The sequence below is a fragment of the Podarcis cretensis genome (genome assembly GCF_951804945.1).
Source record: "Podarcis cretensis genome assembly, chromosome: 10".
NCBI classification, from domain to species: Eukaryota; Metazoa; Chordata; class Lepidosauria; order Squamata; family Lacertidae; genus Podarcis; species Podarcis cretensis.
In genome coordinates, this window is record NC_137179.1 from 14,355,650 (window position 1) to 14,381,503 (window position 25,854).

The 25,854-nt window shown below is 44.5% G+C and overlaps 1 protein-coding gene across 2 annotated transcripts in view; it reads right to left on the reverse strand.

Annotated features, from left to right (window-relative positions):
- Positions 1-2,329: 2,329 nt before the first annotated feature.
- PDE3A (phosphodiesterase 3A) overlaps positions 2,330-25,854 on the reverse strand; it is a 272,985-nt gene continuing 249,460 nt past the window's right edge. For both annotated transcript variants that reach the window (XM_079992263.1, XM_079992262.1), the window contains 7 exons: positions 25,653-25,764; positions 24,237-24,350; positions 21,788-21,987; positions 20,304-20,507; positions 18,358-18,513; positions 16,763-17,003; positions 2,330-11,024 (listed from right to left, as the gene is read on the reverse strand). In XM_079992263.1, coding sequence (XP_079848389.1) covers positions 10,816-11,024; positions 16,763-17,003; positions 18,358-18,513; positions 20,304-20,507; positions 21,788-21,987; positions 24,237-24,350; positions 25,653-25,764 — 1,236 coding nt within the window. In that variant the 3' untranslated portion in view covers positions 2,330-10,815. The remainder of the gene's footprint in view (positions 11,025-16,762; positions 17,004-18,357; positions 18,514-20,303; positions 20,508-21,787; positions 21,988-24,236; positions 24,351-25,652; positions 25,765-25,854) is intronic.

A 25,854-nucleotide genomic window follows, 5' to 3' on the forward strand; every position in this document is an offset into this window, starting at 1 on the left:
GTTTTCCATATTAGCAAAGGACGGTTATCTGTGTGTGGTCCCTTAATGGTATCCAATTGGCTTTCTTCCCAGGGTGGTCCAGCTGTTCCGGCAAGGCCGTCTTGCAGCAGGGAAGGCCTCAGAAAAACAAATGCAGAAGAGTGTCTCATTAAGCACTCCTTTCACCTGAAAACGGTTCCCACTTGGATGTGTCGTATCACATTTCTGGTATATTTAGCGATCTAATGAATCGGAGGTGCACTTCATTGTACGCCTGTTTTCCACCTAGTTAGCTTGGCTTTACGCTCCGATGTACCTCAAAGCAGGTGTGTATATAAATATCAGCTTCTCAAGCCGATTTGTGTGTCTGACAAAATACGGCTGTTGGCCATGAAAGGCGACAGCACAAACTATCTCCCTACAAGGCAACCCTAAACACTTTTGCTCAGAAGTATTGGATTCAATGGGGGCATATTCCCAGGAAAGTGACTGTGATCACATATCCAGAAGAAACAGCTTGGGGGGTGGGACTTGGTGTAGCTGGTAGGTGAATGTCTGCATGTGTGAAAGAAATGGGGTGGTTGGGTAGTTTTGTGTCATTTTAGGGCGTGAAACTTAATTTTTGCAAATTTCTTCAGTGAGGTTTTTTTTTTTAAAAAAAAAAATGCTTATGGGTTTGAGGAATTCAAATCTGCTATTATTTTCATGACTGGACAATATTTAGCTTGGCAAGTCTACGTCTGATGAAGAAGCACATAATCTGCTTTTGGAAAACCAAAGAATTTTGATTTTCCCTTCTGAAAATGTCAGGCGATGCTAAATAAAAGCAACAATAAAAATAATATTAATATGGAATATAACTGCAAGTACTAGGTAATCATTTCTAAAGATGTCTATGAAATTTTACACACATTTTACTTCCCAAGCAAAACTCAGTTAATTTAACCAAATTTTTTTTTTTTGAATTCACGAATCGTGCCACAACTCTTTGGCACCTCTCATTTTGGGAATTTGAAAGCTGAAAAACTCAACACACCCTAATTATTGTGGGGTGGGGGAGAGAGAGATTTGAAGAGGAAGGAACAGAGAGATGAGGGGAAGGCTGTTGAGATAATAGTGGGGGTGGGATGTGGAATGTGGTCCTTTTATCCGAGGAGCAAGAAGGAGATGTAGGGGCCGAGCCACAAAATGGAGAACATAGAAGAATGAATTTACAAGATGGAATTTGGTCAACTGCCTGCCACTGAGTCTGGGACGTGACATGTTCCTGTGGTGCAGAATGAACTTGCTTTGTGCTGAGTTCAAGTCATACACAGTCTTGCCAGGGATTCTTTAGCTGTGATTCCTGCATTACAGGATCCCCTAACCCCTAACATAAGGATCAAAATTAGGCAATGTCAAAGTGCTATACAAATGCTGTATTGTCACCATTATCCTAGCGGCATTTGTAGCCTTTATTTTTTTTCCCCTGCAGAAAGTAGCATCAGAGAAAATTGTAGAAATAATAACACAGTGAGTCTAATTGGAAGCCAAATGGTTTTGTTTTGTTTTTCCTTTTCTCCCTTCCCCTCATCCCCCCCTTCTTCTTCCTCTTCTTTTTTTTCTGTTTTGTGCCTCCTTTCTTGGTCTTTCTCTTTTTCATATATTAAGAAAGAGATAAAGAGATAAAAGTGTAATATAACAAGTTCGGTAAGTTAAAAGTGATGTGTAATTTTTCTATTACTATTTATATATTGTTAAAATTGGTTAATTGTGATGAATTGATGTAGCAACTGCTGTGGTTTTCCCCCTTGTTATTGTTGAATTCTAAATAAAGTATTATTCTTTAAACAAAAAGAAAAAAAGAATGTAGCATCAGAGAACCAGCCTTCAATAATAATAATAATAATAATAATAATAATAATAATAATAATAATTTATTTATACCCCGCCCATCTGGCTGGGCTTCCCCAGCCACTCTGGGCGGCTTCCAAAAAAATATTAAAATACTGTAATACATCAAACATTAAAAGCTTCCCTAATCAGGGCTGCCTTCAGATGTCTTCTAAAAGCCTGGTAGTTGTTGTTCTCTTTGACATCTGGTGGGAGGGTGTTCCACAGGGCAGGTGCCACTACTGAGAAGGCCCTCTGCCTGGTTCCCTGTAACTTGGCTTCTCGCAGTGAGGGAACCGCCAGAAGGCCCTTGGTGCTGGACCTCAGTGTCCAGGCAGAACGATGTGGGTGGAGACGCTCCTTCAGGTATACTGGACCGAGGCCATTTAGGGCTTTAAAGGTCAGCAACAACACTTTGAATTGTGCTCAGAAACGTACTTGGAAACGTTCAAAGGAAAGAAAGAACAGCAAACCAATATGATACCACAGAATTATATTTGTTTTTCTTCACATTGCAACATCCACATTGTTCATTTTTTGTGACAAGTTTTATCTCTAATAATTCTGAATACATATTTACTATTATACATTTATACCAAGAGGCACTTCCAGTAATTCTGGCAAAAAAGAGGAGCATCATTATAGTGTCTAACTTACAAAAAACAGTAAAAATAAATAATGTTTATCTAAAAGATTTCTCTCTTTGTTTTTTGTTTTTGTTTTTTTTTTGTTTAAATCCCTGTACAGAATCTATTTTGTACAAAACATTTATCAGCCATTAACTAAAAATCACTTAACAAATACTTGTGAAGGGAATATATTAAGTATTGCTACATGTCTTAAGTGCAAGGATATCAGTGAAAGGTAAAAAAAAGATTTCCGCCGGTCCGTGAAAGAGCATCATCTTTAAAAAAAAAGAAGAAAAAAAGAAAATCACACACACTCACACACACAAAATACAAGGCCTTGTTCTTGAAGTGTTCAAAACGAAAAGAGGAGGCTTGGTTATTACAACAATATTGACAATATATAAATATAAATTAATGAATGTAGTACTTAGTGAAAAGAACACCGTGTTTAAAATGGACCAATACTGATGGCACGTCCCCGTCCACCTTCCTACTTTGGTTGGCAGTTCCCTTTGGGCACGAGTCAGCCAAAAATGAGGCACTTAGTCCCAATTTCAAGGAGAAATCTGCAGCCCAGTCCCACTCACTGACCTCAACAGGACTGGCTCCCAGGTTCATCTGCATAGAATTGCAGCCTCAAGGGGGAACGTTGTGTGTTTCTGAAGCCGCTAGCTCCCCACTTCCCACCCCCAGTTCTCCTTTTTCAGCAACTTCAGGGACTGGGAAACAATTTTCAGCCTAATGGCCGCACCCCCCTTCTGGGGAAAGGGAGAAATCGCATGCCGGCAGTGGGCGGAGCCAGAGAGAAGAGTGGGAGGAGCAGCAAATGCAAATTTTACCATTGTGCAGGTATGGAAGAGGCACGGTCTGAGGTCAAGGAGACATTCCCACTTGGCAGGAACTCTCAAGGGGGGGGGGGGAATCAGGACCAGAGAGGAGCATGGCCTGGGGTGCTGGACAGAGGGGGCTGAATTGACACATCTGGCACCTTTGCCACCCCTGAGCTTCATTCTCATGCTCCAAGACCTTATGAAATAATAGTTTCTGAGAGAAATAGCAGCCAGGCTTTGATGGCATGCAGGAGAGGCAGAGTGTGAGGCTGAACACTACCTTTAATATCAAGCACTGGAAGTGCTGAACTCTGGTTGGCTCATGCCCTTATGTTTTCGTAGTTTTCTTCTTTTTTAAAAAAGAAGTGGATAGCTCAAGATATTGCTTTAGAGGAAAACCTGCAAGATTTTAGCGCCCGTAAACTCTGCAAAAGGACTCTTCTAAAAAAGAAAGGTGCAAAACTATGTAATGGAACATTGAGAATGCATTCTTTAACAAGTAATAAACAAGGACCGCCACGATCTGCCGAAGGCTCAGGTTGATTAGAAAACATAGCCTGTGTCATCAACAGACACACCTCAGAGGAGGAGCTCCACACCTTGAGTGTTGGGAAGCAAAATGATTCGCTGGGGAGACAAATGGGCGTGAAATGCTTTTACAGGGTGTGCACACCCATTTGTCCCAATGTGAATTTTGCACTAACAAAGGAATCGGCTTCAAGTCTTGTGACAGTCAAGTACATCATCATCTTTCAAAGGGTCGCCTAGGGCACCATTTTTAACCTCGGAGGATTAGTCGGATCAAAGCTGGACGTAGTTGCAGAATGTATTTCAAACGTGGGGATGTGCGATTATGCAAATGACGTGAGGCTATATGCTTGCATCTGGGAAACAAACGGTTAAGCATCACCTGGTGTGGATGCTGTGCACCAGAACGAGCGCAGGCAAATCGGCGGGGATCACGCGTATGAAAAGGCATGCCTGGGACAAAATAGTGTGGGCCAGGAATTGGCAACTGAGGAGCCTGTGGGCCAAAGCTGACCCCCTGAGTAGCAGCATCTGGGTCTTCCAGTTGCCAAACAGAGACAAGAGGCCTAGCAGATCCCTTCTGTGGGTAGGCTGGAACCTTGGCCTTCCACACAACACCTCCTCTCTTAATAGGCCTCTCCAGTAAAATAGGATCAGGCGATATCAGGAATAATAACATTTGAGCCACTGGGACAGGTTAACCAGAGGTTCAGATAATGCAAATGCTTGAGATTTGAGTTGAAATACAAAGGCCACAACTCTTCTATCGCTCACATTCAGATGCTCTAATCCAATTATAATCTGATTGAAGGCTGGAGCTCCAAGGTGTGTATGGAACTCACCTACCTGCAAGGGCTTTTCTATTTGTTTCAATTTACTTTCCAAGACATTTTACTGTTTGAGGTGAAGGTCAAGATGGCGCCCTGCTCTCCATTCCACTTTCAGAAGCTGACTGGGCTGGCAGATGAATCTTGCTTCGATGCTGGCCAGAGGAGAGTGTTCTCCACCATACCCGAGGCACTAGAGTAGATTTGTAGAGAGGGTCCAGAACAGGCCGTGTGGCCTGTCCTCCTCAGAGGGGAGCAGTTTGTGGAGGCTTATGAGGAACAGCCAGAATGCTGTGATCACTGCTCCTAGCACCTGCCTGCTCACTCTGCTAAATGAAAGAGCCGGTTCTGCTGTTCATAACTTCCATCAACATGCATGATGGTATGAACCCACCATTAGCAAGAGTTTCATTGCCTGGATGGAACAGTTCCTTCCATCTCAATCCAAATTTTCCTCTAACAATGTCCACTGCATCTTTAGCGATATAAACAAACAAAGCATGCTGAATTTTTTGACTGCCTCAAAGGGCTTACTTCCTAATTTGTAACTAAGACGATCCCAAATTCAGTGCATAATGCAGATCTGGAACTTGGCCGAGAGTTTCAAAAGCAGACATAAGAGTTTGAGTGAGGTGGAAATGATTTTGACACCCATTCCCCGCCCTGAAATTACATGATCTCTTCTCATTCAACCATTTGAGTTCAAAATCCCATCAGTTCCAAGGCTAATTATGCTGGAAACGTGCTTGCCAGCTGGGGGACACCCAACTTTTCAAGAAACCAGAAAATGGCACGGCTCTTTGGTGTCCAATTCCTAGCGACACCATATACAAAATCTCTCCCACTGAGCATTGTCAATGAAGGGCAAAACTGAGTTGGCGTTTGATAAAGCCACTTATATTCCTTTCAGCCAAACAAAACCGAAACCAAAAATCCTGTAAGTGTGTCATAACAATATTTTCCAAGGGATTAGTCCTTATCCTGAAATGGATACTTTTTAAGAGCAATCCGCCACACCAAGGAACAAAAAATTCTGGGCTGTGTGGGAGCTGCAACTATGCCATGCCATTTTATGTGTGGTGTAGCAGTTAAGGGATTGGGATTGAACAGGGTTCAATTCCCCACTCAGCCACTGTGATATAAATTTAGGGGAGGACAAGGCTATCAATGGCTACTACTAGTTGGTCTGTGCACCTGATCCTGCAGGGATCTTATTATATAACTATGTCTATTTTTGCCTTCATCACTGTTCTTCTCATCAGTTTGGGTTGAAAAATGCTCTTCATTCCTGATCCTGATCACTCAGAAACTCTTTAGGCTTATAAGGAGGTTGGGTTAGCTACTGCACTTGCAAGAAAGGCTTGTCGAGTTAAGTTAGAAACAGTCACACCAACGCTACAGAAACCAACAGCACAATGGAAACAAAAGCAGATCTAGTTCTAATGACCACCACTGGCAAAAGACAATATCTGGATTTTACCCTGCTTCCAAAGTTACTCCCTCCTTTCAAATATTCTCTTTCTTGCTCACCTAAGGATTCCCAGGAGCTTTCCAGCAGAGCTAGTTTTTAGGAGCAGGCAGGGGCCTGGAGTTAGGAATGTCTCTCTATTAAAACAATTACTGTGAAGCTACAGACAGCTCTGAGCTGTGATTTCAGGGTTGCAAGCCATGCAGACTGTTGACCTGTGCATTTATTGCAAAAGAAATCTTGCTGATGAAGAAAGGCCCAGCGAGTTTACCAAAATACATTAAAGGGCTTCCGGACACCATGAGAAATGTGTTTGGGCACGATACGCAGAAAGGTTATGCAAAACACACAGCTTTCCCCACAAAAAATGCACACACCCTGGAACTGGAATTCTGGTTAATTTTTTTGGGATATGGGTTTGGACTGCAGTCACTGATTGTGCTTCAGAGAAAACTGCAAAGAGGAATATTCCTTTGACCACAAGCATTTCGTTTAACCCATGCTTGGTGAGGTTAACAATTTATTTATTTATTTTTGTAAAATATCAGCAGCTCAGAGCAACCCTTGCATTTTAGTACAGAATGGTAACCCTCCCCAACTCTCTTCCACCAACCCAGAGGGCTGTGTAGGTAGCACTCTGTGCATGAAGGGACTTTGGAGTTCCCCTCCAAGGGAGCCTCGTGGGTTTCCCAGAAATCTTGTCCTCAAATTACAGATAAGGTGGTGGGAGGGTGCTGGGCACAAACTTTTGGGTGCATAAGCCAGAGATTTCCTGGCGATTTTGAGTTGTATTAAAAGAACTAGAGGAGGCCAGAAAAGTCGGGATAATATGAGAATGCAAGCACTCCTGAAAAGGAAGACGGGCTTCATTGAATGCAGGAATTGTGGGAACAAGAAGACAGGAAGCAGGCAGAGAAACAACCTCTCCCACAACAGCGCCAAGCTAGCTGAAAATACAGCCAGATTCAACCTTGAGGGGCGAAGAGGCCATAAACAAAGACAAGGATAAGCACTGAGAAAAATCACAGAAAGGGCTGTGATCATGACATCACACTGGCATATATATCACAGGCCTGGGATTCTTAAGTTTTGAAATAAGGGTCATTTCACACACCGACAAATCCAGACGTTAAGGGCGCACTCAGTAGGAAATCATCATTGGGGCCAGCCTTACTATGAGGTAAAGTGAGGCAGTGGGAGGGGGGAAGAGATGAGGAGTGGTGGCAAGCTATTGGAGAACAGAGCTGTACCTGCTAAACTATCTGGCTGACCTGAGTTTTGGTGGAGGATGCCACAAGGTGGCGCCTAAGAAAGATCGAACTACTAGCAGAGTTGGATTCTGTCTATGGAATCGAGGGAGGGCACCATCTTGCCATTTGCCTCAGGAAGTGAGATGTCTTGCGCCAGACCTGACTGAACTAATCCCAGTTCTTTGCATTTATACAACACGTGTGTCTGACATCTATCTTTTACATTTCAGGACAACCATGGGAGGAAGTGTGTGTGTGTGTGTGTGTGTGTGTGTGTGTGTGTGTGTGTGTGTGTAAAGAGATGGTCATTTCTGTGATTCACCTCAATCTCTATTTTTTGGTCTACTCTTGCCACTTACAGGACATTACTAAGGCCACATCTGCACCCATTCACTTAAAGCACTGTTATACTATGGTACTTTATTAAACAGCAATGGTTTCCTCCAAACATTCCTGGGAACTTAAGTTTGTTATAGGTGCTGGGAGTTGTTATGAGGTCCGTATTCCCCTTCACAGAGCTACAATTCCCCAAGTGGTTCAACAACCAATTCCTCTTCTCCGGCATCTGTAGTTCTGTGAGGGGGAACCGGTTTCCCCTAACTACTCTCAGCACCCTTAACAAACTACAGTTCCCAGGATTCCATGGACAAAGCTGTGACAGTTAATATAACCATGCTATAAATTGGGTGAGGATGTGGCCTAAAACAGCGTGAGAGACAACAGCCCCCTAATCAAGTTCCCTCTCCTTTGCCTTTGCCTTTTTCCTAGCACAAAGGAGTCAGGGACACTGAACGACTAGACTCTGATGCTGAAGATGCGTTTCCCTGGAAAATGCTTAACTTGCACATGACAGCTGATGCTAGTAATCCTGCAGGGTGTGGTACCTAGAGGCCACTGAGAAGCAAGATTGGGAAAAGAAGGCAGGTAAATAACCACCGTTGAAGCATCATGCACGAGACCTAAGGTACTGGGTCTCAGGAAATGGCACACTAACTTTGGCACAATTTCTGAGCACACTTTTAAGTTATGCAAGCAGATCCCTCTCCACATACAGTGCTACTGAAACTCAAGTTGGGCAGTGATCAATGGCTAGACTCTTGATACTGAAACTCAGTTATCCAATTATGCAAGATCTTATTTGTCGAACGAGCAAATGGCTACATTTTATTTTTTAAAAATAGCTTTTTTTCTTTTTCTCTTAAATTATCTTTACAAAAATGCCCCACCCTTCTTTCCCCTTATTATCTACAAGGCCCAAAAGGCATTTCCATATTTACATATAGATAAGCAAATCATGGACAAGGAGATTAAAAAAAAAAAAAAAATTCAGTTAAGCGACCAAAGAAAACATACTGCTGAAGACCTGATCTTCTGTTTGCTTTTCAAAACAGCAAAACTGAATTCCAAAGTAAAAATAAATAAATCCTTCTGTTGGATCAAGGAGGATCTAAACAAGCTATTAATTACCAATTAATAATGCGGAATGACATGCTTTGACCTCACTTCCAGTGGCTGCTCTCTCACACACAAGGGGTAGGGCTCTGTGCTCTTCAGTTTAAGCACTGCAAAGGTCCTTTGACTTCAAAGATCCTGGATGATTCCACATCTCTCATCCTGCTGCTTTTAAAGAGTGAAACCTCCTTTTAAAAATAAAACCCCACATGACCAACATTAGGGGCTGTGAGTAGAATGAGAACAGAAAAAATAAACACTTACAATGTGCATTTGGCTCCTAAGTTCATATCATTTTCTACACTGGGTGTGAGGAACTGTCAGTTCTCCAGCTGTTTCTGAACAATGACTCCCATCAGCCCCAGCAAGCATGGTCATTGGGAGGTGTGGGTCTGAAACATCTGGAGGGCCAAATTTTCTCCACACCTGTTCTGCACCCACCCAGTCACAATGCCTCCTTAAAGGTATTTTGAGGGGGACTTGAAACCTAATGCATGCATTTGCCAGATTATTGTAGCCCTGCAAGCATACCTATATTGGAAAAGTTAAATTATAACTTATTCTACATAAGATTTTTTCCAGCGGACGTCAAAGGCTACATCGGAAACCACCTTCACTGAAAAGGAGAAGCATGGTTAATCCCTGTCCTGAAAGAGGAGCAGAAAGATAACCCCACCCTCAAAAGTCCCCCCCCCCAACTTTTGAACAGATGCTTTCCACAGGGGCTTTTGCCAAGAGTTAGACTCGTCAGTAGTTTCCCAAACTGTGTTTTGGAGAACTCTGGGGCTCTTTGGAAATCTGTCATGGCTTTTTCAAGGAAGGGGACTTATGTCCCTCCAGATGTTGAAAGATTACAATGCCTATCATCCTTGACCACTGGTTACTCTGGCTGGCACTGATGGCAACTGGAGTCCCTTTTTTCATAAGCCCACAAGACATCTGGAATCATGTGATTATTATCAAAGGAGGCATTGAAGAGTGCCATGCAAATCTCTCTCCCCAGCGCTTTCTGATTCAAGAGACTGGGAATACCTTTGGACATGACAGATGAGCGCCAGTGGTTGGATGTGCATTCCCTTCTGCAGGCGACTGGTGTCGGCCGTTTGCAACGTGTACAAAGCAAACGCGTGGTCCAGTGTAAACTTGTACAGTCTGCAGATGTGAATACAGCCAGTGTTAACTTGCCAATGGATGCCCCTTTTAGGAAACAAGCTACCAGCCAGCTGCAGAAGAGATTGCTCCAGCCATTGGCTGCCCTTGCTTTGCAGAGCCCAAAGCTGCCCCTGGGTTATGCCTGCCCGAATTATTCTGAGTTGTGCGGAAGAAGAAAGACAGAGTGCTTCTAACACAGGCTTCCCGAGGCTGAGAAAGATAAGGAGGTCACATTTGCAGACAAAATTTACATCCCATGCTGGAGCCATTTTCTTGACATTCTGGGGTCGGAACCTTATGCGCATGTGCTGAGATAACATACTCTAGTGTCACAGCCAGCCTCAAATGCAACATCCATTTGTTCAGGGATGCTATGCGTATCACCTCACATGTGTATCTATACTGGCAGAACAGAACCAATATTTCACAGATAAGATCACTGACGCCATATCATGGAGACAGAAGAACAAAGGCAACCGCCACTCCCTTCACTGCGAGCAGAAATTTCTCCTCCTTCTTTTCTCTTTCATTATCAGTTACCATAATATGCCATCATTAAAAAAACGAAAACAAAAACAAAACAAAATGAAGCTGATAAACCCAAGCTAATATTCCCATCCCATACGAAAGTCTGTAAAAGTTGGTGTTGCAGTGTGAAAGCTTCTTTGAGCGGAGGAGTTTAAAGGTAAAGAGAAACAACTTAAACAGCTGTAGGTGCATTATCCCGTATTTCTACAGTGTTGTGTCTAAGTGTTGTGCTGGCTTGTAAAAAGGAACAGGTGCGCAAGTCATCCTTGTCTCAAAATACTGCTCAACATTCTATCCTTGTCATTGGTTTGTCTCGGGAGCTTTGCATTCCTCTTCCCCTCTGGGCTTCCCTTTTTCTTCCTCCTCCTCTTTTATAGCCTCAATCTCTTCGGAGGGTTGCTTTTCTGCCCCAGCTTTCCGTTCCTCCTCCGCAACGACTTTCTTCCACATCTGATGGTTCTCAAGTAGGTGCTGAGTGATTTGGCAGTAGATTTTCCTCCTCTTCTTCCCTGCAAAACACCACAGGGGAAAATGATGCCTTAAGCTGCAACCGTGGGCAGAGTACGAATAAAAAGGGAAGGTTCAGTGGTAGGTGGGACCTGTTTGCACGCAGGGTGCCCCAGGCTCAATCCCAAACACCTCCATTCAGGGCTGGGAAAAATTCATTGTCTGAAACCCTGGGGAGTTGCTGCCAATCAGTGTAAATCAGTAGTTTTCAACTTTTTTAGACTCAGGACCCACCTTTAACCCAAGCAAGCATTTCTTAATTTCTTACTATATAATATTTATGCAAGGTGGGAACGTGCATCACGCTACAGTTCACGTGGTTGGCAGCAGGGGGCCACGTGATCTGCAGTGTGACAACAATGGGCGAATGAAGCAAGCAGGCTGGTGGCACAAATGAACAGGCACACAAAGCAAGCAAGTTGACAGAAGGGCCTTACCACATTACCACTGCCATTGTCGTCACCACCGCCTGCCTGCTCACTCACTCGCATGCACAGCAGAGGGAGGGAAGCCTGGAGTTTAAGCAAGCAGACAGCCCAGTTGAGTGAGCCAATGGGGGAATAGTCCAGTGGACTGAGCAAGCAGGCAGCCAGGAGGCCAATCCAGACAGGACTTCCTGCGCTTCCCATAGTTGTTGCTGCAGTGTCGGTGAGCAACATGGGCCGGGGCGGGGGGCACCTCTAGTGTTGACATTTATTTGCACGTTGGCGGAGCTGCTCCCCTGACCCACCAGCTGAAAGTCAAGGGTGCAGAGACCAGGTCTGGTCTTCCTAATGTTGCTGAATGACAAGGTCCGTCACTCCTCTACTTTGGTCTGGTACTGACAATGGTAAGCTAGATAGACCTAAAGTAGAAAGCCTATGTTGCTATGCTCACAGATGGGGATTTAATATTGCAAATGGATTAAGCTATCTCAAATGGGTCGTTGTCACCAGGTTGTTTCATTACAGGATTTTCTCCAGATCAAATTTAGGGTAGGGGTGGAGAATATAGCTTAGCATTTGCCCATGCATTGTGTGGACCTTGCAAAAAATCTGAATGCATCAAGAGTACCCATCCCACGATGGACACCTCTCTGGAAGCACATTAGGGCTTATTTCTGGGTATACACAGACCTTAAAGGTAAAGGGACCCCTGACAGTTAAGTCCAGTCATAAACGACTCTGGGGTTGCGGCGCTCATCTCGCTTTACAGGCCGAGGGAGCCGGCGTTTGTCTGCTTCCGCAGACAGTTTTTCCAGGTCATGTGGCCAGCATGACTAAGCCGCTTCTGGCAAAACCAAAGCAGTGCACAGAAATGCCGTTTACCTTCCTGCCGGAGCGATACCTATTTATCGACTTGCACTGCGTGCTTTTGAACTGCTAGATTGGCAGGAGCTGGGACCAAACAACAGGAGCTCACCCTGTCACGGGGCCTCGAACCGCCGACCTTCCGATCGGCAAGTCCAAGCAGCAATGTGGTTTAAACCACAGCGCCACCCGCGTCCCATACACAGACCTTATCTGCACCATAAATTTAAAGCATGATTACATTACTTTAAAAATCAACCTGCCCACTGCCACAACCCTCCCAGTAAGCAACAGTGATCCAACTGCTGGGAAGCTACTGGTGTGGCTCCGCTTCTTCATTTTCTGGTCCCCCCCCCCCTTTTATTTACAGTTGAGGTCACATTTGCACCGTACATTGAAAGCCCTATTGTGTCACATGGAGAATCCTGGGAACTGCAGTTTACAAAAGGTGCTGACCCACCATGCTACAATTCCCAGCACCGTTAACAAACTACAGTTCTCAGGGTTGTCCATGATTATTCCAGTGGCAAGACAGTACTTTAAGCACATGGTGTGGCTGTGACCTGAACAAATTGACAAAAATGTGCACATCATAGTACCCCACCATAGGTACTAAAGTAGCCTTCTTCAAGCTAAGTTGGGACTGCAATTCCCATGATGGGAGATATAGTCCAAAACATCTGCAGGGGCCCAGGCTAGCAGAGGCTGTACTGAAGGCACTTAGACATAGATTAAGATTGAATTATCAAAAACTACTTCTCATTTCCCCACACTTTGGAACTCCATGACTTGACAAATTCATTGTTTCTGTTCGGCACCTGATGAAAACTGTTTTGTTTAGGCAAACCTATAGACACGTAGAATGCCGACACATGTTTTAATCTGGTTTTCATCTTATTGGTTTTTGTGTGTCTGTTTTTGAATGTTTTAAATCGCTATTTTACACTGGTTTGTTTTTTAACTGATTTTACTGTTCCATTCTTTTTACAAACCACTTTAAGGTTTTATTATAGCCAAGTGGTATATAACTTTTATGAAATGAATAAACAAATGCTGTAAGAAAACATATTAAGTCTTTAAATATTTTTGTTTTCGTATTACAATTTGCCCTAATCTCTGACCAATTAAAACCAGCCATCGCTGATTTATCAACTAAAAAGTTCAGTTGACTGATCTGTACCACTTGAGCAAATGAACCATGTGCTGTACAAATGATAATCCCACATGCTTTTGTGGAGGTTTCCCGAAACAACTGTGTGCTGAAACCTTCTCACGCCACAGAGGCAAACGTATCCACTCTGGGCTCCAGAACCACTGAGCTGAAGTGGCAAGAGTTCTCAAGCTAAGAATCTTAGCAAAACAAACACTTAAAAGTTGCTCCTTTGCAAACTCCCCCATCACCTATTCTTACAAGCAGCAGCTACAAGCTTTAGCAATATGAACCTCTTCAAGGTTTTAATGAAGAGCCGGTGGGGAAGGGGAAAAAAAAATGACGTAGAGGAATGTTTTGTCGCAAAGAAATGTGTGCATAGATTAGCGTTTCCAGGTGGCCTTAAGTGTGTGTCAGGAGCCAAGCTTTTCAATGGCAAACAAAGAGCTTTTCACTGTGGCACAGCCCAAATCCAGTTCAATCCTTCATTAGAAAGCTTTCACTCCCCTGTAGGAAACCTGAAGGTTTAATCAGGAGAAAACTCTATTCCGCACAGCGCTCCGTGTTAGAACATTCTATCCCTGGTTTCCTGGGAGACAACACCCCCCCCCCGCCACCCTCCCGAGTCTTGCAGCTCTCTGCAGAGGTCATTAGAGCATTTATCACCACCTGAGATTCTGCTCGGAACCACTGCAAACCTAATCAGGCTAACCGATGCAACTGTACTCATTTGCTTTTAGGGTCAGGGGGTTGCACCAGGAACTGAGGAAGGGGTCTTGGGGTCTGAACTGGAGGCAATGGACCCGAAGCGAGATCTTGGGGTCAAAATAGTAGTAGCTCAAGGAAGGTGCTGACCCAGTGTGTGGCGGCCGTGGAAAAGGCACAATCCGTGCTAGGGATCATTAGGAGAGGAATTGAAAATGAAACAGCCAGTATCATAATGCTGTTATGCAGGTGTGGCTGCGTTTGAAGTACTGTGTACAGTTCTGGTGGCCTCACCTCAAAAAGGATATTGTAGAGAGTTTGAAAAGGTTCAGAGAAGGGCCACCAGGATGGGCCTTTCAAGGGAATGGAGGAACTCTCCTATGAAGAAACATTGAGGGCTCTGGCACTTAGAGCAGTGGTACCCAGCTAAGAACTGTGGACCCCGTTTTTCAAAAGCTAAGCCCTGAATCCCCTACTTTTGGAAATGTTGATGTCTCAGCACAAAACCAGGATCCACATCTTCTGGGTGGTCTCCTGTGCAAGTCATGTGACCTGTGAGAGAGCACAACGACCCCCCCCATGTGTGTTTCTTGTTGCCACAATCTTGTGCGTTTTGGGGGCAGTGTTTGAAACTTCCATTGCTCTAGTGCCAGAGTGCTGTCAGCGGCTCCCGGCTGGTTGCCCAAGAAACTATAAAGACAAGCAAAAGTTTCTTACAGTCCTTTTTTATTTCAGACATTACAGAGAGAGGCTATAGAAAACAGCCTCTTGGATAATGGTTTTGTCCCGAGTGAATCTCCAGCCTGTCTCTTCCACTTCCTCATTCGTCATCATCATCACCTCCTCTATGGGTGCTGCTAAGTGCCCTCTGTCTTTGAGCTCTTTGCTCTCCTACTTTCTGGGAGATGGAGGGTCTGGAATGCTTTCTTGTGACAATGTGTCAGCCAGCTGCTGCTCCCCTCCCATGATATCCCAACTTTTCCTTTCATCTGCCTCTGAGCTGTCACCTCCCGCAAACCCCTGTTGTAAATCTATACTGTCGTCGTCCTCTTCCTCCTCCCTGGAAGGGTCAGGATGGGGAGGTGGGAGGTGGTCTCCACCATTCCTCCTCTGCCCAGCCCAACCCCCAGGTGCATTTTGCGACAGGGAATTTCATTAGCGCGAGCAGTTTCTGAGCTCTGGGCGCAGTATTGCACCTAAGATTTCAGATTAAAACTGCAGAGTGGAAGTAAAGGAGGACCTTATTCTGCCTCCCCACTTCCAGCTACTCTCTGAAGACTGGAGAAGAGACCCTCTTAAGAATATTAGGGGGTTGGGCAGGGGAAGGACTAGACCATGTGAGAAATGAACATAATATTTTAGCTGCAGTTCATTCATTTTCAGTTTTGTATTCTTGTTCTAAGAAAGCAAGCCTAGACATTCCATTGTTGCGCCCATAACCTAGGTTTAAAGTGCCATGTAGCTCCTTGCTTTTGTACCTCACTTTCTAACACTGTTTGGGGCATCATGCTATCACGCAATGGCTCAGCTATTTCCTTTCTTTAAAAACCCTCTCTTTCTGCTAGCCCTTCTTGATAATTCCAGGTATCTGAAAACTAAGAATTTTGTTCTTTTTGTACCCATGAGCCATACAGTAAGAGGAATTAGTAGACCTTTTGAGTTCCACTGAGAGCTTTTGATGGTGGCATGCCCGACTGAACTTGGAAGAAGATGGAAGAGATTCTAGGCCAACGTTTCCCATGTACTAAGTGAGGAGAAAGTGCCATCTGGCACTATGTTGTCACAAAGAGAGAGGGCTGCATTAAAGAGTCATAAGCCATGAATGTTTGCCCAAGTAATTGTCTGAGGGGTAGGCAGGGACCAGAAAATATGTCCTCCTTTGCACAGCTTATCCTTTTCAGGTTTTGTATTTTTATGTTGTGAACAGTGCTGCGATCCTGGGGTGAAGGGTGGTATACAAACTTAGTAAGAATGAAAGGACCTGATCCCTGTTGTTGCTGTTGGTTTTTTGTATCTTCATTTTAGATCGTGCGATTTATGTGGAAATTGCCCAGTTTGGTTGTGTATTTTTTATATTTTTTTATTGTTGATGACTACTTTTGTTACGTTGCAGTTATATATATATATATATATATATATATATATATATATATATATATATTCGTGTTGTAAGCTGCCTTCAGCATGGTTTGAACTGTGGAAAGGTGGCATACAAATGTATGTATGTATGTGATTGCCCAATGCAGCAATCGAAGGACTTCCCCAGCAGCTGTGGCCTCCCTCGACTCAGGTGCTTATGTAGAAGCTCATCTGGCCTCGAATGCAGGGGAAGGTGGGCCTTCGCAGCCACAGTAGGAATGCCATCCATGTGGTATGTTACTGTGGAAGAGGGTTTTTAAAAAAACCAAACCAAAAAACCTCTTCCTTTGTACCATTGTCCCAATTAAAATGACCAACTGAAGTCGCTTATTTTCCCCTAGGGCAAATAGCAGCTTTGGGGATGAGCTGACTTTTAACTAGGAACACCACATGGCAGGGGGAGAGGGAAGTGTGTTGAGTCTGCGGGAGCGAGCACACACAGAAATAACAAACTTACTTGACTCGGGGTTTTCATAGGTGTCCATGTCTGCCGCATCTTCCTCCTCCTGTTCATCAGTATCGCCCGACTCATCGTTATCTTCGACCCACTTCCCTGGCATCAGCCCTGCTGAGTCATAGGAATTGCACAGCGGTCCCACAATGTGAGAGATGAAGGATTCCTGGAGGTTTGCAAGCTGAGGGGCGGCGCGATCCATGAAAGGGCTGATGGGGAGGCCTAAGCTGGCTTCCTCGTCACCCTTAGAAAAAGGAGAGGATCTGTTATAATGCTGTCTTGATCCCTTAGAACAGAAATGCACATTGGGTCTCCCACTGTCATCTTGACCCGTGACTCTCACCAGGTGAGTCCAACAAAGTGAGGACAGAGACCTGGTGCATTTGACTCCCTCCTTAAAAACAACAACAACAGCAACAACTGACAGGGAGCTATCTGTTAGAGTCATAGAATCATAGAATCATAGAGTTGGAAGAGACCACAAGGGCCATCGAGTCCAACCCCCTGCCAAGCAGGAAACACCATCAGAGCACTCCTGACATATGGTTGTCAAGCCTCTGCTTAAAGACCTCCAAAGAAGGAGACTCCACCACACTCCTTGGCAGCAAATTCCACTGTCGAACAGCTCTTACTGTCAGGAAGTTCTTCCTAATGTTTAGGTGGAATCTTTTTTCTTGTAGTTTGGATACATTGCTCCGTGTCCGCTTCTCTGGAGCAGCAGAAAACAACCTTTCTCCCTCCTCTATGTGACATCCTTTTATATATTTGAACATGGCTATCATATCACCCCTTAACCTCCTCTTCTCCAGGCTAAACATGCCCAGCTCCCTTAGTTAGAACTTGATCATGTGCCTATCTGACACCAACAAACTGCAGAGAAAAGCAGTGTAATCCAGTGTAATCCAGAGATAAAGCAAACCCTAACTCTAACCCAGTGGTTCTCAAACTTTTGTCTCTGGGCCACACTTATGGAATAAAAAATTTGCTCATGCAACACCATTTTTTAAAATAGATAAATACATTGGAAAACAAAAAGAAACAACTCCCAGCAGTGCTTGATTTATAGCACAAAACACAACTAATTTATAATAAGATCACAGGACATCGTAAGAACACAAACCATTCCCAAAATAGAATTATAAGCGAGCCTCTTCCATATGTACCTTAAGTATGTCTACAAACTCAACGAGAGGTGTGAGCTTGCTTTCGCCAGGTAATCTCATTTATATTAGGTCTAATTTGAGACAAACCAACTCTCATCTCCTCATCAACACAAAGAAGGCTTTCTCTTTTCTGATCTTTCATATTTGTCAGAGTTGAATATTCCTGTTCACAACATTAATTTGTGGAGAACTGTAGAAGAATAGCTAATGCTCTTGAAGAGAGGTATGCATACATATAGTTTCTGGCTATACACCCACAATACACTGAAATGTTCAAATGTTTCATTGTCCTTGAATCTTCACGTCATGCTTGCCACCCTCTCCTGCCACACCAGGGTGATGCGCCACAACCTTTGAGAGCCACTGTCCTAACCCCATACCCTAGAGGTTTGTGTGTCCCCTTCCTCCTTCCAGCAACAACTTAAGGCTAGTTACCTGTTCATAAAATTCGTTGACAATGCCCTCCGTCCACTGCAGGTGCAATTCTTTGCATTTCGCAGGCCCATTGATGTCCGCCAGCTTGATGCACATCTGGCAAACCAGCAAGCGGTCGTTCTCGTTCGTCCAATCAATGCCAACGTCATCATTGACCTGACAGACAGATGTGACTAAGGTGAGCGGGGCGATACTGTCGCAGCCATGCATAAAGCAAACGAGGATGCGATATCAGCTGCACAGAACAGCACTGTCGGGGGTGGCGGCTGACGTATCATTTATATTTGCTTTACAGAAATTATATTCCCATTACACACATATACTTATAGAGCTTAACTTAAGGAAATCCAGTGGCATCTGTCCTCACCAGCATATTTGACTGAGGCTCTGGCTCCAATCCACCCAAGGGTTGGCAAACATTTTGAGTCAGTGGGCATGTCTGGAATTTTGAGAACGTGCCAGCCATGGGTGCCTGCCACATAAGGGCTGCCATGGGGGAGTGGCAGAACACCAAAGAGCAGAAAGAGAGACAGGACTGCAAAATGGCGCAAGCGTGCCCCCTACCTACCCCAGGAAATGGGAAAATGGCACCCACATCAGGAACTGCTGCTCTTTGGACTCTCCTCTGTTCCGAATGGAGGGGAGGGTGAATGCCCAATCCTGGCATCCAGGGGAATATGGGTGTGTTTGAGGAGCAGGGCTCAATTTAGGAGAGGTCAAGACTGTGAGATCAGGAAAAGAGCAGGAACAGGAAACTCTTTCTCCTATACAAGTCGTACCTTGGATCTCGAACGCCTTGGCTCCCAAATGATCGAACCTTGGAAGTGAGTGTTCTGTTTTTTGGATGATTTTCGGAAGCTGAATGTTTGGTGTGGCTTCCGCAGCTTTCCAAGTGGAAGCCATGCTTTGGTTTCCGAATGTTTTGGAAGTCGAACGGACTTCCGGAACAGATTCTGTTCGACTTCCAAGGTACGACTGCATTGTGAACCTGGGGGGAGCTGCTGAGCTGAGACAAAAGGAGATGTGATGTGTTGTCAACTCTTGCCCATGCAGATTCGAAATCTGCCATTTTGCAGGCAGGACATGCATCCTTGGTCCCAACTAGCTGGCAATTTGGGGACAGCCTTCTTTGTTGTTGCTGATTTCCAATCTGAGTTGCAGTAGCGGATCCAACATTTAATGCCAAGTAAAGGTAAAGGGACCCCTGACCATTAGGTCCAGCCGTGACTGACTCTGGGGTTGCAGCGCTCATCTCGCTTTATTGGCCGAGGGAGCAGCTTCCGGGTCATGTGGCCAGCATGACCAAGCTGCTTCTGGCGAACCAGAGCAGTGCACGGAAACGCCGTTTACCTTCCGGCCGGAGCGGTACCTATTTATCTACTTGCACTTTGACATGCTTTCGAACTGCTAGGTTGGCAGGAGCTGGGACCCAGCAACGGGAGCTCACCCTGTCGCAGGGATTCGAACCGCCGACCTTCTGATCGGCAAGTCCTAGGCTCTGTGGTTTAACCCACAGTTTGGTATTAATGCCAGTTTGCAGGGAAAATATAATCTGTTGTCACCTGAAGCTCACTCTCTACCCATCAAAGTGCTGGGACTTGAATGACAGTGCACTGTATTCGTGTAACGTTTTGCCTGCTGTATCTGTAAGAGTCAGGGGTGGTCAAAATACTTCTTTGTCTTACAGCCAAAACAACTGGGCGCCCCCAATTTCATTTCAGGCTGTAGTGACTGGAAATGGGAATTTACATGAGATTTGAGCAGCATGACTTCTAACTGAATAACGGAAATCACCTTTTGTTGATTCAAGTCCCAGAACCACATGATATTGTTCCTGGGGCACCATCCTTGCAAAACATTAGGACGATAAAACCATTACCTTTCCCCCAGCCAACTTGGATATACAAAAGTTTGAGCGCAAAGGACATACATGGAATCAAGTTTACCTTGGCATTGAACTTTGCTACAAAGTCAAAGTGCTTCTTCAGATCAGTGGCCAAGATTGCCTCAATGACAAGGAACCGAAAGTGCTTGAACTCCACGTGATCGAGGTTGACTAAGAAGTTATATTCTGGTCTGGACATGAAGAGGTTCCACGCAGCCGCTGCATGATGGTTTTCCAAAACAGAACGGTCATTATACAGAACAGCCTAAACAGAGAGAAGGATAGACAGTTTGGCACAATTTATTTTATTTCTACTAGCCCCTGAGAGGCATAAAGGGCCACATATAGAACTGAGGGCCTATCCAAGTTCTGGAAACTCTGCTTAGATCCCCTCCACCTCCTGGTATTTAACTAGGCCTTGTGAAGGGACGGACAACCTCTTTCAACCTGAAGGATGGGTTTGTACACTGCCAACCGCCTCAGGGTCAAAGGGGTGGGGTCAGAGGCAAAGGAGAGGAAGTGGGTGGGGCAAAAATGCAAACAATGTTAAAGATGTCTCTCTACACACTGTTTGATTTAGTCATGAGCAAGAGGGAACAAACATACATTCACACACACACAGGCAATGGGCGTCCCCTTTGAAAATGCCCGATTGATTAGTGACGGGTCATTCCATATCAAGTCATAACTGAGGTATTTCAAAACTAAAAATACCAATCTCTTCAGAACTTCATGGGCTTTAATGCAGGGGTCAGCAAACTACAGCCCATGGTCCGGATACGGCCCAAGGGGGTCGTTAAACTGGCCCCCGGCCCTTGCTACCCGCTCGGTCAGTCCCCGAGCAGAGCTAAACCAGCGTGGCGCACCAGTTTAGCTCTGTGTGGGGACTGACTTCCAGGACGCAGCCACGGCTTCCTATTGGCTGCAGGAAGCACGGGTGCACGCGTGAGTACGAGCGATCTGGCGCACCAGTGGAAATGTTTGCTGACAACTGCTTTAATGCAATATGGCACATGACGGACTTACTTTAAATTTTAAAGTTAAGTTACAAAATTTTAAAAAGTGATTTTAAAAAACCATTATGATTAAAAAATTCCAAAAAATATTTATTGATTATTTCATATTACCAAGAGCTCCCTGCAAAATTTCATCTTGGGATCTCAATGAGATCCCATTTAAAAAACTGTGCATGCATGTCTGCCTTACAGGGCTCTATTTAGGATAAATGGGTGTGGCAAAATATAAGAGAATAAATAAGAAACCAAGCAATAATATGTTACTTGAGGCATTTTTTTAAAAAGTAATTCATTTAAAAAGTATCTGAGAAGGTTTTTCATTTAAAAATGTATCCTGAAGCGGAGTGTGTTGCATGATAACACTGGTTTTGGCTTGTTTGTACCAGCACTGACTGGCTTTGACGTGTGTGGACAGGCTGTGGCTTGTTGTACAAGGGCTCAGTGACGACTTGAGATTCACTCTTACGAGAATTCTGTCAAAGCGTCAATTCTATGGACCCAAGTCAGGGTTGATCTCAGCCATCCTTACCTGAGGAGCGCTGGTGGCAACCAAGAAGGCGTTGGTTCTCCCCGGGTGATCGTAATCGTGCATGGCAGCAGCTACATAAAGGGCCATCAGTTCGAGGGCAGGGATGTTGCCCGCCAAGCATCCATGGCCATCGTCTGTTGGTGCGTATGTTTTCGACAAGACGTAACCCAGGTGGCCATGAGTGATCCCACTATCTGAATCTGAGCAGAAAACCAGGACATTTGCTGAGTTTCTTGTGAGGACCAGGGACAACCAGGGTTCAGTTCTATGCCCCGTTGCCACACTTAACCTAGATCACTTTCGTATCCATTACTCATTTGTTTTTTAAAAAATATTACTATACCGCTGTATGTATGTATGTATGTATGTATGTATGTATCTATCTATCTATCTATCTATCTATCTATCTATCTATCTATCTAATCACAGCGGCAAATCTACTACAGTGGTGCCTCGCAAGACGAAAATAATCCGTTCCGCGAGTCTCTTCGTCTTGCGGTTTCTTCGTCTTGCGAAGGAAGCCCATTAGCGGCTTAGGGGCTTAGCGGATCAGCTGACAAGCGGCTTAGCGGATCAGCTGATAAGCGGCTTAGCGGATCAGCTGTTAAGCGGCTTAGCGGATCAGCTGATAAGCGGCTTAGCGGCTTAGCAGATCAGCTGTTAAGCGGCTTAGCGGATCAGCTGATAAGCGGCTTAGCGGATCAGCTGTTAAGCGGCTTAGCGGATCAGCTGTTAAGCGGCTTAGCGGATCAGCTGATAAGCGGCTTAGAAAAAGGGGGGGGGAAGGAAAAAAAACCTGCAGGAACTCGCAAGACATTTTCGTCTTGCGAAGCAAGCCCATAGGAAATTTGTTTTGCGAAGCACCTCCAAAACGGAAAACCCTTTCGTCTAGCGGGTTTTCCGTCTTGCGAGGCATTCGACTTGCGGGGCACCACTGTACTTCCCATGATGTTCAGTACCCACACCCAAAAAGCAGCACCAGCAACTGAGAACTCTGGGCACTTGCGAACCCAGGCATCTCTTGGGTCCACCCCCGGGCAAATAAATTGAGACCAGCCCATCACTCCTCTTCAGTTTTTGAGGGCATGAGGAGTTGGTTGAGGGCATGAGAGGTTGGGTGGTTGAGAGCCTTGGTTGGCTCAGTTGGTGGTTATGCACTGGGTAAGCGCTGTGGGTTAAACCACAGAGCCTAGGGCTTGCCGATCAGAAGGTTGGCAGTTCGAATCCCTGCGACAGGGTGAGCTCCCGTTGCTCGGTCCCTGCTCCTGCCAAGCTAGCAGTTCAAAAGCACGTCAAAGTGCAAGTAGATAAATAGGTACCACTCCGGCGGGAAGGTAAACGGCGTTTCCATGCGCTGCTCTGGTTTGCCAGAAGTGGCTTAGTCATGCTGGCCACATGACCCGGAAGCTGTATGCCGGCTCCCGGAAGCGCCACAACGCCAGAGTCAGCCACGACTGGACCTAATGGTCAGGGGTCCCTTTACCTTTAAGCCTTAGTCTTGTTTGGCAAGGAGGTTGTAGCCTCTGCCTGACTCTCCCTGGTTAAAGGGCTCCATGAGGAGTTGCTTCTGTCCAATGCCCAGACAGAGGCTAGGACCATAGAACTCCAGTGGAAACCCCTTGGGGGGTACCCCTATTTTATATAGGTCATAGCCGCCCCTATGGTGTGGTTTACCCTTAGATACACCTCCAGCAGATGGGCTGGGGGTAATTAAATGGCTTCACCCAATGCCTATGCCAAACCCTTCCCATCTGTAACCAATAAAGTTGTGGCCTATTTGAACCCCAAACTCCATATGCTGCTGTCTTGTCTGGTTATTCCGTTACACAATGAGCAACTAGGGAGACAGAACTAGTAGCCTCTGATAAACTTATCCTCCATGAGTTCAGGGATATTTCAAAAGATAATTTTATAAACTGTGTGTTCTTGTTTCTCAATTTGATCCTACATGGTTTTGTATGCCTTGTGGTATTTTATGCATTGTTATTTTTATTGATCATAGTTTAGTAATTCTCTATTGTAATTGTTAAGTGAAAACTGTTTAACTATTATTTGCTGATATTTAATTTTACTGTTTACTATCACATTCTAATGGATTATTGAAAATTGCTTTACTTGCTATAAGTTGTTTAAAGTTATGTTTTTATTCTGAATTTGTCAGATTGTCATTAGTTGTGCAATCTTTGCTGTCTTTTTTGTTGTTTCTTCAGCTTGTAAATCGCCTCATGTATAGCAATACAGAAAGGCAGTATACAAATTGAAAGTGAAATGAAAAATGAAATTTGCTTAGTTCTCTTTTAATGCCATCCAAGTTAGTGGCCATCACAAGCCTCTTCTATGTGCTTCTTCTAAATGCATCAGGTAAACATGTCCAGTTTCCTGCAGAAATAGACACTGGGCCAAGAAACCAGCTTAAGGGCTCCCCAAAATCACCTGCTAATAAAATTACCTGAATCACTTGCTGACCCGTGGTCATTAATCACAGTTGAGAGTCCTGGTATAGGCTGCGTTGAAAGGTACCAAACAGCGTGGAGAACATCAGTGGCATGGATCCTGTTGTGATCTGTTAAGAAAGAGGCAGGTTACTTCTGCTGGGGGGGTCAACAGCACCATCTGTTGGACAGAGAGAATCAATTCCCTTCTCGTGGCTCAAATCTCTCGCAGGAACTAAGGTCAACTGCTGAGCTAAGGAAAATGCTGAAGGTGGATAGGCATATTCATGTGCTATGATAAAATTACAGGTGTTTCCAACCTTCTCAAAGTGATACACACACACACACACACACACACACACACAGTATTATTTGCATTAATCCATAACAAATTCAATAGCTTTATAGGGGTTCTTCCGACCCCTGGACTTCCCCCCCCCCACTCCTCTCTCTGGTTTCCAATAATTGTCTCTTCTCTTTTCTGTGACTAAATACTTTTATCCAATCTATTAAACCTCCTTTTTCAATACCCTTTATCAAATTATATTGCAAGTGCCAATCCAAACCTGCTAACTTTTTTCAATGTTTACAATGATCCTTCAAATATTCTATAAAGTTAACCCATTCATTTCTAAATTTATCGTCCTCTTGGTGTCTAATCTTTCAGGTCTCAAAGTGAGTTATATACCACTGCTCATTTCAGTAATACATGAAAAGATGGGAGAATCGAGTGGGCAGTGGTTAAGGGCAGACAGAATGACATCTGCTATTGTTTCTGATCTGTTTTGGTTTGTACTCTACTTCGGTATTGTCTACAAATGGGCTACCACACCATTAACCCTGATCCCCAATGGTAAAGTGAAGTATCATTCGTTATTCTGTATAATTTAGAAAGCCTTGTGTATGAGAATGGGTGGGAGACACCAGGTCTGGGGAACTGATGCATTTTTTAAAAACATGTCCCTTCCAATGAAAATGCACTGAAATTCATTACGTATTTAATTAGGTTCATTCTGGCCATAGTGGGTGGCAAGATGAATAATGCAGCAACAGCAAGACAGAATGGAAATCACTGCCACCTTACATCTCTGCAAGTCTAGTGAACTCAATGGGACTTGCTTCTGAGTAGACATGTAAACTGCACTGTGAAAGGTTTACTGTGTGCATTATGGATTTGGGGCTGTACGCATCACTGTTCAAAGCAGATTCACTGAAGTTAATGGGCACGACTAATAGGAATATCAGTGGGTCTACTCTAAGCAGGACTTGGTAGAGTTTTATAGGTTTCTGTGGCATTTTTATCGGATTATCTGGATTTAAATTATTTTATTTGGAGGGATTGTGCTGTGCCTTAGGCATTCTCAGCCCTGAAAAAAGGTTCATTACGGAAAAACAGGAATCAGCGGGTATCGCACTCTTGCTGTCATACTTACAAGGTATCTCTCGGTATCCACACTCCAAAGCATGGAAGTAGTTCATAAACTCTCTCATGGGAATTTTAAAGGTTTCAAATAGCCCCATATCCTCAAAGAGCCTGTAGGACACCTGGAAAAACAGAGCAAAACACAGAGCTTGGCATGGAAGAATCCACACAGCTCTGCAACACAGAAGATGGCCTCCAACAACTCCAAAGGC